Source organism: Ursus arctos, unplaced genomic scaffold (assembly GCF_023065955.2).
Source record: "Ursus arctos isolate Adak ecotype North America unplaced genomic scaffold, UrsArc2.0 scaffold_6, whole genome shotgun sequence".
NCBI lineage: Eukaryota > Metazoa > Chordata > Mammalia > Carnivora > Ursidae > Ursus > Ursus arctos.
The window spans coordinates 80,169,761-80,182,110 of NW_026623078.1; the positions used below are offsets into that span (position 1 = coordinate 80,169,761).

Consider the following 12,350-nt stretch of genomic DNA (forward strand, 5'->3'; position numbering starts at 1 on the left):
TCCTATTTACAATTGTAAGGCTTGTAATATGATAATATATTTGTATAATGTAATAATTGACATCTGGAAAAGTATCATGTGTCTTGGAAATAACACTTTCACCTTTTTTTTTTTTTTAAAGATTTTATTTATTTATTTGACATAGAGACAGCCAGCGAGAGAGGGAACACAAGCAGGGTGAGTGGGAGAGGAAGAAGCAGGCTCCCAGCGGAGGAGCCTGATGTGGGGCTCGATCCCATAACGCCGGGATCACGCCCTGAGCCAAAGGCAGACGCTTAACGACTGTGCTACCCAGGCGCCCCAACACTTTCACCTTTTATTCAAATCTAGACACAAGTGAAATTATTAATAAAAATGAAAGTTAAAATGTATTACATTCTCATTTTAGAATATAGTTATCAAAAACCAGATCCTGACTTTGGTTGAGGAACAACTTTATTTGAATGTATTATTACAAGAGCAGGGAGGGGGCCTTGTAATAGGGAGAAGATCTGCACCTCATGAGATCAGTCAGACGGCAAAGGCTCTGCTTTTATGAGGAGAGGGCATGAGGCCAGCAAGGTGGGGGAAGTGGGAGGAGTGGTGGAGGCGGCCTGAAGGGACAGTAGATCAGATAAGGTTCACCCCGAGGCTGGCTCCTGAAGCGGAGGGGACTTTCGGGGTTGTATGCTGGCCCAGGTTTCTGGTGGGTCACATTCAGGGGTGTGAGGAAAGCGAGAACTTCCCTGAAGTTTGATCAGGTCAGGTTAGTGGACGTTTTCTGATTGATCAGTGGGGACAAATTGGTCAGCTAATCTTTTGTGGGGTAAAGAATGCATATCGAGAGGCTCTGCATCTGGCCTTGTTATAGGTGAACATCGGGTCATCCACAGGTCTTATCTGAATCACTTGGGGAAGAGTAGTTCTTTGCAATGAGCCGTTCCCAGGAATGGAAAAGGGCCTGAGCTTGTCCTCATCAGCACTGCTTTTCAGGAGCACAGGGTCACGTTAAATTCAGCATCCTCCCGGTGCTCAGCGCTTACCTGATGCGTCTTAATCTTCATCATAACCCTTTGGTGTGAGGACTCTCATAAGCCATGACTTGGCTTCCTGAGGACCAGGAAGGCTAAGGAACTGCCAAGGTCACAGTGCCAGTAAGAGGGCGCCCCGCTGCTTCAGAAGGCTGTGGCCCGGGAGCACCAGTGGGACGGCCCTGGTACTCGGAGCAAACGAGACCTCCGTCCGTGCTGCGTAACTTGTGTATGTATCGTTCATGTCTGAAGAATCCAAAACGTATATTCAGCCTTTGTCGCTCAGGCCTTTTCTTGTTGCAAGTATCAACCTGGGCCAGCTTAAGATTTGTTTTGTTTTGTTTTGTTTTTTGAGGTACATAGGGTACCTTACAGAATCCATGGAGAAATTGAACTTGTAATCTGCAAGAACGACAGCAACAAGGACTGAAAGCCTAAGAAAGAGAGAGGAACCGAAGTCAGTGACTCCTCTCCCTGGCGGTGTTTCTTAGTAGGGACACAGCTGACATTGTACACAGGATACATCTTCGTTGTGAAGGGCAGTCCCGTCCATTTCCAATGTGTGATATTCTTGGCCTTTGCCCACTAAATGCCAGTAGTGACCTGCAGTCATTGTGACAACCAAATAAACATGCTAAGTATTTTAAATTCCCTGGAGAGGTGATGCAGTCAGGGGTTGAGAACCCAACCAAGCATCTAAGCATATTGCCATTGTTTGTGACTCCGTGTTAAGGACACTGAGTGTCCACACTCTGGATTCTAAACCTCAGACTCCCATGACTTCCAGTCAGAGGCCAACTCCATGACCCTTCGGGGTGGACTGGGCACAGTCCTGCTGTTCAGGTGTGCTGACTCCCTTGGTAGCCCTGCGGATGGGGGGGGGAGTCCATTTTCAGTAATAGTGGGTCCTGTTCACATAAATTTCTGTATGTCCATAATTGTTGAATTCATCAATTTATTACTTACTAATTTGGCATAGAGTATGCACCCTCTGTTGGTCGCTCTGTTAGATGATTTTTTATACCTTCCTATATTTAATTCATATTTACTGATTCATTAATCAGTAGATCGTGTGATCCCTGTGTTGTGGGTGAAGTCTGGGACTCATGCGGTGACTTGACGTGGGACGTGCAACTCCTGCAGAACACGTACGTGAGCAGAGAAGGGAGTGAAAGTGTTTCTGACGGTCAAAACACTCATTTATGCCCGTTCTGTGAATGCAAGACTAGTAGAAGTTAAGTGGAGAAAGAAAACTCCTAAAGGCATATAAAATCATAAAAATGTTTTTCCTTCTTCTATTGAGTTCTACAAGTGACCTTATTCAGATCATGTCATTCTGTGGACTTCAGTTTCCTCAGTATAAAATTAGATGTTTGGGCTGGATGATTTCTAAGGTGTCTTAGTCTTTTTGTTAATGAGGAAATATTTAGCTATTAAAGGTGTGAGGTAAATATGGCTGCTCGACCACAGATTTAGTCTCATGCCATCTTTGAAACCCGCCAAAATGAATATAAATGAAGGAAAAAGGCACACATCCTCAAAGATGAGAATGGAGGGGTGAGGCACTAGTAGGCCGACGATGGAGTGCAGTTTTGGTGGTTGCAAAATAAAGGGATACATGGTAATGACTTAGGTGACAAGAGAAGGCGGGATTCAGGCTTACAGGACAAGAGAAAGTGTCCCAGAAACGTGTCCCGTTAGTACAGAAATAGCTCGGCAAGGCTCAGGAGTCATGGACACCAGTTATTGAGAAGGTGGATTGATGGGCAGAACTGAAGAAGAGGAGACTTGGTTCAAAGTTTGTGTGAGAAGTGGTTAGACCACTGGATGCTCTTCCTGGCTGATAAAACCAGGCATCTGCCTTCTTAACCTACAGCAGGCTAGAGATTTCCTGAAGGGGTGGAATGAAGGAGGCCTGGGCTCTAAGACCCAGATAAATACAACCAAGGGTTAGAGACGCCACCCTGAAAATGAGGGTATTATTTCCCTTAAATAAAGGTGTGTATACCTACTGGTGGGAATCCCAGCATTCCAGCAGCCAAGCTGATTCCTCCTCCTGGGAGGTTGGGGAATTCTTAGTCAGGGTACCACTTACCTAGGCCAAGAGAAGAGAAACATTCCGATACTTGAGTAACTTCTGATGAAAAAACTGCCCTGCCATCTTAAAGTGAATCTTCAAGTTCAGTTGTCAAATCCTGTGGATGAAAGCAGGACTTCCAGGTAATGTTTTAGAGCTTCAGCCTTAAATTTTTAAGAACAGGCAGCAGAGGATTACTGGTAACTTGAGGAAAGCCCATAATGTAGAAGGAGACCAGTGCACAAAATGTGAATCTGTTGAAAGAAGCAGATACTGTAAGCTCCAAGTTGGGGTGGGGGTGAGGCACACTGCCATTAATATCCTCAGAAATACACGAATTATATCACTTCCATAAAATATTTTTAAAATGCTGTAAAAAAAAGAACAAATACAAGAAAGTACTATTAGTAAACATTTGATAGCAAAAATGAAAAAATCAATAGATAGTAGGAAATGTACTTAAATCCCCCCAGAAAGTAAAACAGAGAGAGAAGGTGAAAGGGAAAGAGGAAAAACAAGAGGGAAATTTAGAGTTCCAACTCAGGAGATCCTAATAGCCAAATAATAGAATTTCCAGAAAGATAAAGCAGAGAAAATGGGTAACCAAGAATAAAGTAGAGATGAGTGGGTGGAGACACTGATTTTTTTTTTCCTATGTTGTATTATTTGATATTTTTAACTCTATATGGATCATTTCTATATTTTTAAAATGTAATTGACTTCAAATTAAATTTAAAAAACAGGGGCGCCTGGGTAGCGCAGTCGTTAAGCGTCTGCCTTCGGCTCAGGGCGTGATCCCGGCATTCCGGGATCGGGTCCCACATCGGGCTCCTCCGCTGGGAGTCTGCTTCTTCCTCTCCCACTCCCCTGCTGTGTTCCCTCTCTCGCTGGCTATCTCTCTGTCACATAAATAAATAAAATCTTTAAAAAAAAAATAAAAAATAAAAATAAAAAACAAAAAAATACATATGAAGATTAAAAATACTGTAGATATTTGAGTTTTCATTGAAGATCAATAAAATTAAAAGTAGGCAAGGAAAAAATACCGTTTTGATTTTTTAAAAGTACGTATTTTAAAAAAATTACTTCAATTACCATAGAGAAATTGAGGAACAATTTTCCTTTAAAAACAGCAACAGCACGGCAGTGGCATAGATCATGGAGGAGAGCTGATACCAAAAGCAGCAGCTGCATGAGTTTGTAATCAGGAATCTTGCCAATGAGAACAGTTTCCCTCCTGGTCAGTAGGGCTGACTTTCTTTCTGGGAACGAGAAGTATTCATGACTTACCTTAATTATGTTAAGACTTTTAAAAGTTGTGTGAAATTCCTAGTAACAATCCTTTCATTCAAGGTGTATTTATTGTCTATTCTGTGCTAAGCATTGTTCTGATTCATTCATGTGGACCCATTTAATCTTCCTAACAGCCTTTTGAGGGCAGGTTCTGTTGTCTTTCACTGTTCTCATCTTACAGACGAGGAACCCAAGGTACAGAGAGGTCAGGTAACCCGGTTAACTAGCTGGGTTGCTCAACTGGTAAATGGAAAAGCCAGGTTTTTAAACCAAGGCAATGTAGCCTCAGGGTCCATACCCTTAATGAATTCACTTCTGCTCTGCTTGTTAAATAAAGAGCCCTAAGAATCAAGACTAAATAATTTGTCAACATTTTCCTAGCTAGTTATTTAAGGAGAGATAGATGGATTTTGTCGTAAAGCTTTGTGAGTCAACGAATCCTTGAGAACTCATCCAGGCCAACGCATTCCCTGGTTGACTAATCAAGGCTCAAGTGGTGACTAGGCAGAAGGTACCCAGACACTCTGTAGTGACCAGCCTAGAGCCCCTTGCATCCTCCCCACCTACATCCTCGTCATAGCACTGTTCATGGTGGAAGTCAAATGTGTGTTAAAATTGTCAGGAGCAACCTAGGATTTCTGGGAATTAGCTTAGTTTATAATGTGTGAAATCTAGCCATCGTTGACATGATTGGTTTTTACTTTACATCTTTTAGCCCTGTTATATGTGGTTTCTGGAAAACTGTACAGTGTGAGGCATACAGCAGGGACTTAAATATTTGGCATTATTAGCGATGTGCCATGTATTGTAGTGTTTACTGACATTCATGATTAATAAATTACTTTCAGATATGAATGTTACAAATTTGGTTTGTTTGTTTTTTCCCTAGTTCAACTTTGTGGGGAAACTTTTGGGTCCCCGTGGCAATTCTCTGAAGCGTTTACAAGAAGAAACCTTGACAAAAATGTCCATCCTTGGGAAAGGTTCCATGCGAGACAAGGCAAAGGTAACATTCATCATAGACAATGGCTACTTTGGAGACAAGTTACATAATGTACTTTTAGATTATGCATTGTGTTAATACAAACTATATTAGAGCTAGCTAGGGTCACGAATGAAATTATGTGAAAGTGTTGTATAAGGGGATGAGTTTGTGGTGCTGTGTAGAAATGAGTCACCCGGACCGGTTTCAGAATATACGGTGTCCTACGTGCACGTCTGTAACTGTTACTTCATTTAGTATCGCGATACTGAAATTACCACGAAGAGAAGTAAGAGTTACCTGCGGTCTCAGCACCTCTGTTTGCATCTCTGATGCGTTCTTGGGGGCCCTTTTTCTATGCCCGTATTTCAGATAGTTGTAAAGTATACACTCGGATTTGCTCTTTTTGCCCTTCGTTTGATACCCTATACATTTTATCAAGTTAAAATTGATTTTAAATGTTTTAATAGTGGTTTTGTATCCTCACACACAGTAGCTCTACTTGGCTCTATTCCTGCCAACTGCCTTTTTTTTTTTTTCCTGTAATAAGCTAAAATTACTGAGTTATTTTTATTGATCACATTCTTCAATGTCCTGCTTCTGAAAGAAGTTTTCACGTTTCCTAATGTGCTATCCCATTGCTCTCCATTGTCCTCTTGTTGCTCTGTCACTGCGGAAAAGATTGATGCGACTGGAAACCAGAACCGCATTCAGTGGTCACTTTCCATGAAATGTTGAGCAATGATTGTGTCACACAAGAACGCTATTTAGACAAAATCCAGCCTCCTCACACACACACAAAAGTCCATCTAAACAAAGGCTTTTATAATAAAAAATGGCTGCCATTTCTTTGTCGAACAGCTACTGCGAGTGCGTTACTCCGTGTTATCCCTAGAAAAATGATGGAAGATACATAACATTTTCCTTATTTTACATGTAAAGAAACTGAGATTTAGAGAATCTGAGTATATTATCTGGGTTAATCAGGGAAATTAAATTATTTGATTAAAACAGGGCTATGTATCATACACACATGGAATGCTGCTTAAAAATATAGATTCCCATACAACCTTTTGAGGGTAGAACCTCAAAATGAATTTTCAGTGGGTGTTTGAAATAATTCTGCTGCGTGACCAGGTTAGGTTAACTATTCCTTAAGCCTTGCTGACTCAGATGATGTTACTTTGATTCCCTGACTCATCTGTTCTGGCAGTTCGTGGAAATGGTCAGTTGGTCAGAAATTTTATATAACTTGTAGGAAACTAGCCCATCCTTGCTGATATTTTTTTTATTATGCTATGTTAGTCACCATACAGAACGTCATTGGTTTTGGTGTGGTGCTGATATCTTAGGTCTTCAGTAAGGGCCATCGGGTCATGAGGTACATGATAGGACCAGTGGAATTCATCAGCATACTGCTTATTTTGTTTGTTGTGAAGGGAGATATTTTCGTCAGAAGCAGCGTCCTGTGGCATCTGGTGGCAGGGATGACGGTGCCACAGATAGTTTTACAGGTACAAAGGAAGCAAGGAAGGCAAGTCTTTAGCTAGATTATATGTCCAAGTAATGGCAAGTGCCTGGCTACCCAGTTACTGAAAAGGATTCTAAATATTATCACCTTGCTATCAGGGCTTGGTGGTTTTTCCAGATTATGTTGTCATTTTAAGGGCTGCCTCTGCTGTTGGCATATTGGGCATTCAGCAGTGCAGTGGCTAAGAATCCTTTTAGAGGGGAGTCTGTTGTGAAGTAATATTTAACCTCTCTCTCTGTCACCACAGACACTGTTCAAGTCCCTTGAGTAGCACCGAGGTGGCTGGGGAATGAGGTGCTTTGACACCTACTGAAATGAGTCCCTTTGTCTCCCTGGTCACTGAGTGACTGCTGTGCATTGCATGGAGTACCCCGTTCTCTTAGACACTCAGTCGGTCTCGGCTGCTTTCCTAGACCACTTACCAACCCTTCACTAATCCTCTCATTTCTGTGTCCTTGACCACATTGGTCTGAGAATCATTATTGAGATTCTGTAAGTGGCTGATCATTTCATTTCATCAAGACACCCAGGAACTGGGGAAGTAGCCTACATTCAGGGTTTACAGTCCACTGAGCTGCTGTCAAGGGATAGGATCAGAAGTCCTTTATCTGTTGACCCTGTAGACCCCCCTGTCATCAGTGGCCCTCAGCGGAGCAGCATCTGCTCAGTCAGGTTTGTTAATCCTCAGGCTTTCTGGGTATTTCTTCTTTTCAGTGCATGGTCGCTCTAGTAAAAGGCCCCAGATGCTTGCTGGGAAGACAAGGAAGTGTCACATGTACACAAGGAGGTGTTCACAGCTATTATTAGCTTTCTTATTCTCTGCATCCCTGCGGCAAGCAAGGATCTGAGCCTAGGCCAGGAGGTCATGCCAAGAAACAGTAATAAAGTGTGACACCTGGGTGGCTCAGTCAGTTAAGTGTCCACTTTTGACTCAAGTCATAGTCCCAGGGTCCTGGACCCGAGCCCAGTGTTGGACCCCTTGCTCCATGGGGAGACAGCTTCTCTCTGTCCCTCTGCCCCTCCCCCCGACTTGTGTTCTTTCTCTCCTCTCGCTACCTCTTTCAAATAAATAAATAAAATCTTAAAAAAAAAAAAAAAAAAAAAGCCTGAGAATTGTCCTCTCCTTTCAAGGAACTACCTCGGCTATTTAAACAAGGTAAGAGAAGTCTCACCAATAGGCTTCTGCCAGTGTGGAAGGCTCAGTGGGGCCTTCACATTTGAATACTAGGGTCTTTTGAATCCTCCCATATGTTGCCAGTCCAGTTCTCAGATCTTCACTATTCTCCAGACATTTTCCTAAACCCCACAGGAGAGGTGGCTGCGCAGTCGGCCATCCTTCGGGAGCACACAGGCTTCAACTCTGCTTCTCCCAGTCGGCTCCATAAGTAGTGAACCTTCTAGGCTACTTCTGGCTCTTTGAGACTTGAACTCATAATGTCAAGTCTTGAGTCTGTCATTTTCTTTTTGGAACTCCAGTAGAGTAAGCAGCAACCCGTTTCACCCCACTCCCCCACCTTGTTTTCCTCTCGCGCATCATGCTGTGGCCGTCCTCTGCCACACGTGGCCATTGGTCACATCTTCAAGAGCATTTCACTGACGTCACCACAGGTGATAATCCAAGTACCAGGTTTGCTACGGAAGTGGGTACACTGGTATCCCATGTCCTGTGCTGCAGTCGGGTCCTCACTGCCTGTGCTCTGGAATGCTGATTTCTGTTGATCCTTTTAGTCTGCAGAAATTCTCAGTTAATAATGTTTATTTTTAAAGAGATTTCCATTACTTTGTATTAAAATCTCATCTTTTAGCTTTTCAAAGTGTTCACTATCTAAATTCTAATGAGACCATAATTCATTTTATTCTTGTATTTTCTACATTGATGAAATTATGGGAGTCATTACTGACTTGCGTCAGTTGGTTACATAGCATAGTAATCACTGTAATGCTGTGGTCTGTCGAGCCTTCAGTTCGTGCCAGCGTGCTAGCTGCTCTGCCCTTGTCATCTATATTATAGAATAATAGAATAATTAATGCTGTAGTCATCATTTATTGTTTATTATGTACTAAGCATAGTTCTAAAGACTTTTTGTGTCCATAAACGTGAAACTCTTTTTTTACTACAATTCCTTTATATTACTAATAACTCTTCATTACTATGCTGACGATTCCTTTATTGCTCCAACAACCCTGTGAGCAGTAGTTCCTATACTGTTGCTCTGCACTTAAAATCCCCTCTTCAAGATGAAAAGGTAACCCGGCCAAAGTTACACAGTAAATGTGGAATTCGGGATTTGAAAGCAGAACTCCAAACGAAGTCTGTGTTCTTGCCCAAACACCATGTCGCCTGTCCCTGCTAACCCAGGAAAGAACCTGGTAAAGCTCCTCGCTGTGTGGAGATGAGTGACAGCAGGCTGGGCTAAGAAAGCCTCGCTTCCCACCTCCATCTGGGGTAGCAGTGGCGGGGCCGCGCTGTGAATCAGTTACAGACGCTCATTAATGTCCTTAGCGTGATGCTGTGTTTGAGAAGTAAGCAGTGTTTATGTCAGTAGTTTATACTTTCAGAAGTGAACTGTTGAACATAAAATTCGATTTTATGAAGTTTAAAACTTCAGCTCTGAAAGGCAGAGTCCCAGATCAAGTGATGGAAAGTGTTCCGATTAGAACAAGTAGTCTACCGTTGGCCTGAAAGAATTGTGCTTTTTATACGTGACCAACTTCGAAGGAAATGCAGAGGATATTATGGTAGCTTGTATTTGCTCTCCTTGCTTCAAATATTTTTCCTTCTTTTCCTTCCATTTCTGGCCTACTTTCCATAAATGCGAAGGAAAGTGACATTTATTGAGTCCTAGCCTGTGTAAAGCAGTGTGTACCTGCTCTCGTTTGCCAGGCATTTACAGAAAGTTGGTCCTTTTCACTCTTCTCAACGGTCCTGCATTAATATACTTACGTTAACACCAATTTGATTTTGCAAATTAAGGGTTGGATTACATTTAATCTGTCTAAACACACCTGGTGTCTGGCATGGCTGCAATTTGGGTATTTCTGACTCAAAACCCCATTTCCTTGTCATGCTCTAGATCTCTCTTTTCTTTAGAAGGAATCATATTCATGAAGTAGTACAAGCCGGAGTCTTACACAGTGGAGTCGAGGGTGCTTGTGCGTCTTTGACCTCCTGGCCCGCGGTGCAATTAGACGGTGCTGTTGCCAGGAGTTCTGGGGTTCTCCTTCTCGTGGGCTTGGTACTTTACAGAGGCCAGGAAGGTTCCCCCTGTTTTGGAAATCACTCTAGGTGTAGGTACTTACTCATCTTAATCTGTCTGATTTGAAAGTTGGAAACAAAGACTTTTAAAAGACCCAGATTCTGTCATTTGCCACTATAATGAATGCTGGTTAGGAGAAGATAATGGACCAAAATCATTTGTTTCTTGCTGACTGATCTAGGTTTTTTTCCTCCTCTTTTTTCCCCTGAGTTTCATTATGTAAACAAAAAAAATACCTTTTTTTAAATGTGTATCATAATTATGTAAAATCATGTAATAAAGTCTTCCATTTATTTTATTCACTGTTTTATCCTCAGATACAGTGCCTGGCATGTAGAAATGTTTTTTGAATGACTATACGAATGAGCAAATGAATATAGAAATGAGTAAAAACTGTTTATCTATCATTCAGAAGTATTTGTTGAGTGTTAGCTGTATACCAGACACTTTTCTAGACAAGTTTGAAAGTGAGCACCAAAGAAGACAGTCATGGTTTTTGTTCTGTTGTGATCACCTCCAGTGAGGAAAATTAGATAATAGTCAAGAAACAATAGGTATTTTAGGTAATTTGACGGTGGAAGTGGTTTGTGGCAGCATCACAGATGCTCGGCGTTAGCAGCACAGAAGGAGTTTAGGAGATCAGCCAGTTGACCAGATGTCTGAGCAGCGCCTGGAGAGGGGTCGGGCTGGGGGGACGGGAGGAGACAAAGCCCGGGCACACAGCAGAGGGTCTCCCTTGAGGCCAGTAGCAGGAGTTGAGACTTATTCCAATAGCAGCAGGAAGCCTTCAGTGTTTTCGTAGAAGGTGCGATTTGTGTTTTAATCCTCATCCTTAGGGTGCTGCTTGCCGTTGAGGGAACCTTCTGTGACAGCTGCATGCCAGAGGAGCTCTGTGTAGCCTTCCTCTTTCTTTTCTTATAAAGACACCCTTTCAAGCATGGTTTTTCTTTCTTCAGGAAGAAGAGTTGAGGAAAAGTGGAGAAGCAAAGTACTTCCACCTCAATGATGACCTCCATGTTCTCATTGAAGTCTTTGCTCCACCAGCAGAAGCATATGCCCGGATGGGACACGCGCTGGAAGAAATCAAAAAGTTCCTCATTCCTGTTAGTACAATTTTCCTTGATAGTTCATTTGTACTTCAAAGTCCGTCCTTTATTTTAATCCTTGGTAATTCTTATCAGTAAGTATTATTTGCACAATACTTTATTTGTTAAAAGTATCCCTGTGAATTGGCATTTTTCTTTCTTTATAAACAAGGCAAGGGTTTTTTAGAAGAGATTAGATAGTACTGGTAAGGCTACCCGGCCAAGAAAGTTGAAGAACATAATCACTAGTTGAGGTTTTGGGACTCACAGGTCCTCAGCCTTTTTGTGACACTGAAGTCACCTACAAAGCCATTGTGCTCCAATATAAATGCATCAGAGCCTTCCATGCAGCAAGCACTGTGTGGTGTTGGACCAGCAGCCATGAATAGAAGCAGCCCCCACCCTTGAGGACTCTGTAGTGTAGGGGAGGAGAGAAGCGCAAGCCAATGATGTCAGTAGAGCGTGGTAAACATGATGACAGACATAAGTATGAGGAGCTCAGAGAAGAAGGGCACTGTGCTGATAGTTAGCTGGTTTCTGTCAGGTGTTTTATGCTTTGTTTTTTTGTTTATTTGTTTTTGGTTTTTTTTTTTTTTTTTAAGATTTTTATTTATTTGAGAGAGAGATCATGGTGGGAAAGGGAGAAGCAGGCTCCCTGCTGGGCAGAGAGCTGATGCAAGCCTCAATCCCAGGACCCTGAGATCATGACCTGAGCTGAAGGCAGATGCTTAACTGACTGAGCCACCCAGGGACCCCTTATGTTTTGTTAATATAACAATTGCTATTCTGTTTTAACCCTTCCGCGACACTTTGACATTGCTAAGAATGTGATAATTTGAAGAGAATACATCCCTACCTCCATTATGAAAGTTAATTTAGGTTTTTTATATTATTTGCATGTACTAGATTTAAAAAAGCTAAACCATTGAACACTGTGACTCTTCAGACATTTTATTTAGAGAAGCTGTCACACCTGCCCAACAGCTGCCTGAGGTAAGACTGTCTTCGGCAACCCCAGGTTGGTCTAGGAGATGGACTTACATACCACAGCACATGTATCACGACTATGTTGTCTGTGGGGAAAATTGTTGAATTTATAGGGAAAGGATATTTTA

At 42.2% G+C, this 12,350-nt stretch overlaps 1 protein-coding gene across 3 annotated transcripts in view; it reads left to right on the top strand.

The window, feature by feature from the left end:
• Positions 1-12,350, top strand: part of KHDRBS3 (KH RNA binding domain containing, signal transduction associated 3) — a 185,546-nt gene that overhangs the window by 78,012 nt on the left and 95,184 nt on the right. For 2 of the 3 annotated variants that reach the window (XR_008957876.1, XM_026495373.4), the window contains exons 3-4: positions 5,270-5,386; positions 11,107-11,253. Coding sequence is in view for 2 of the 3 variants with exons in the window: in XM_026495373.4 (XP_026351158.1) it covers positions 5,270-5,386; positions 11,107-11,253 (264 nt within the window). In the remaining variant the exon portion in view is untranslated. The remainder of the gene's footprint in view (positions 1-5,269; positions 5,387-11,106; positions 11,254-12,350) is intronic. The other variant, XM_057308077.1, reaches the window with a different exon arrangement.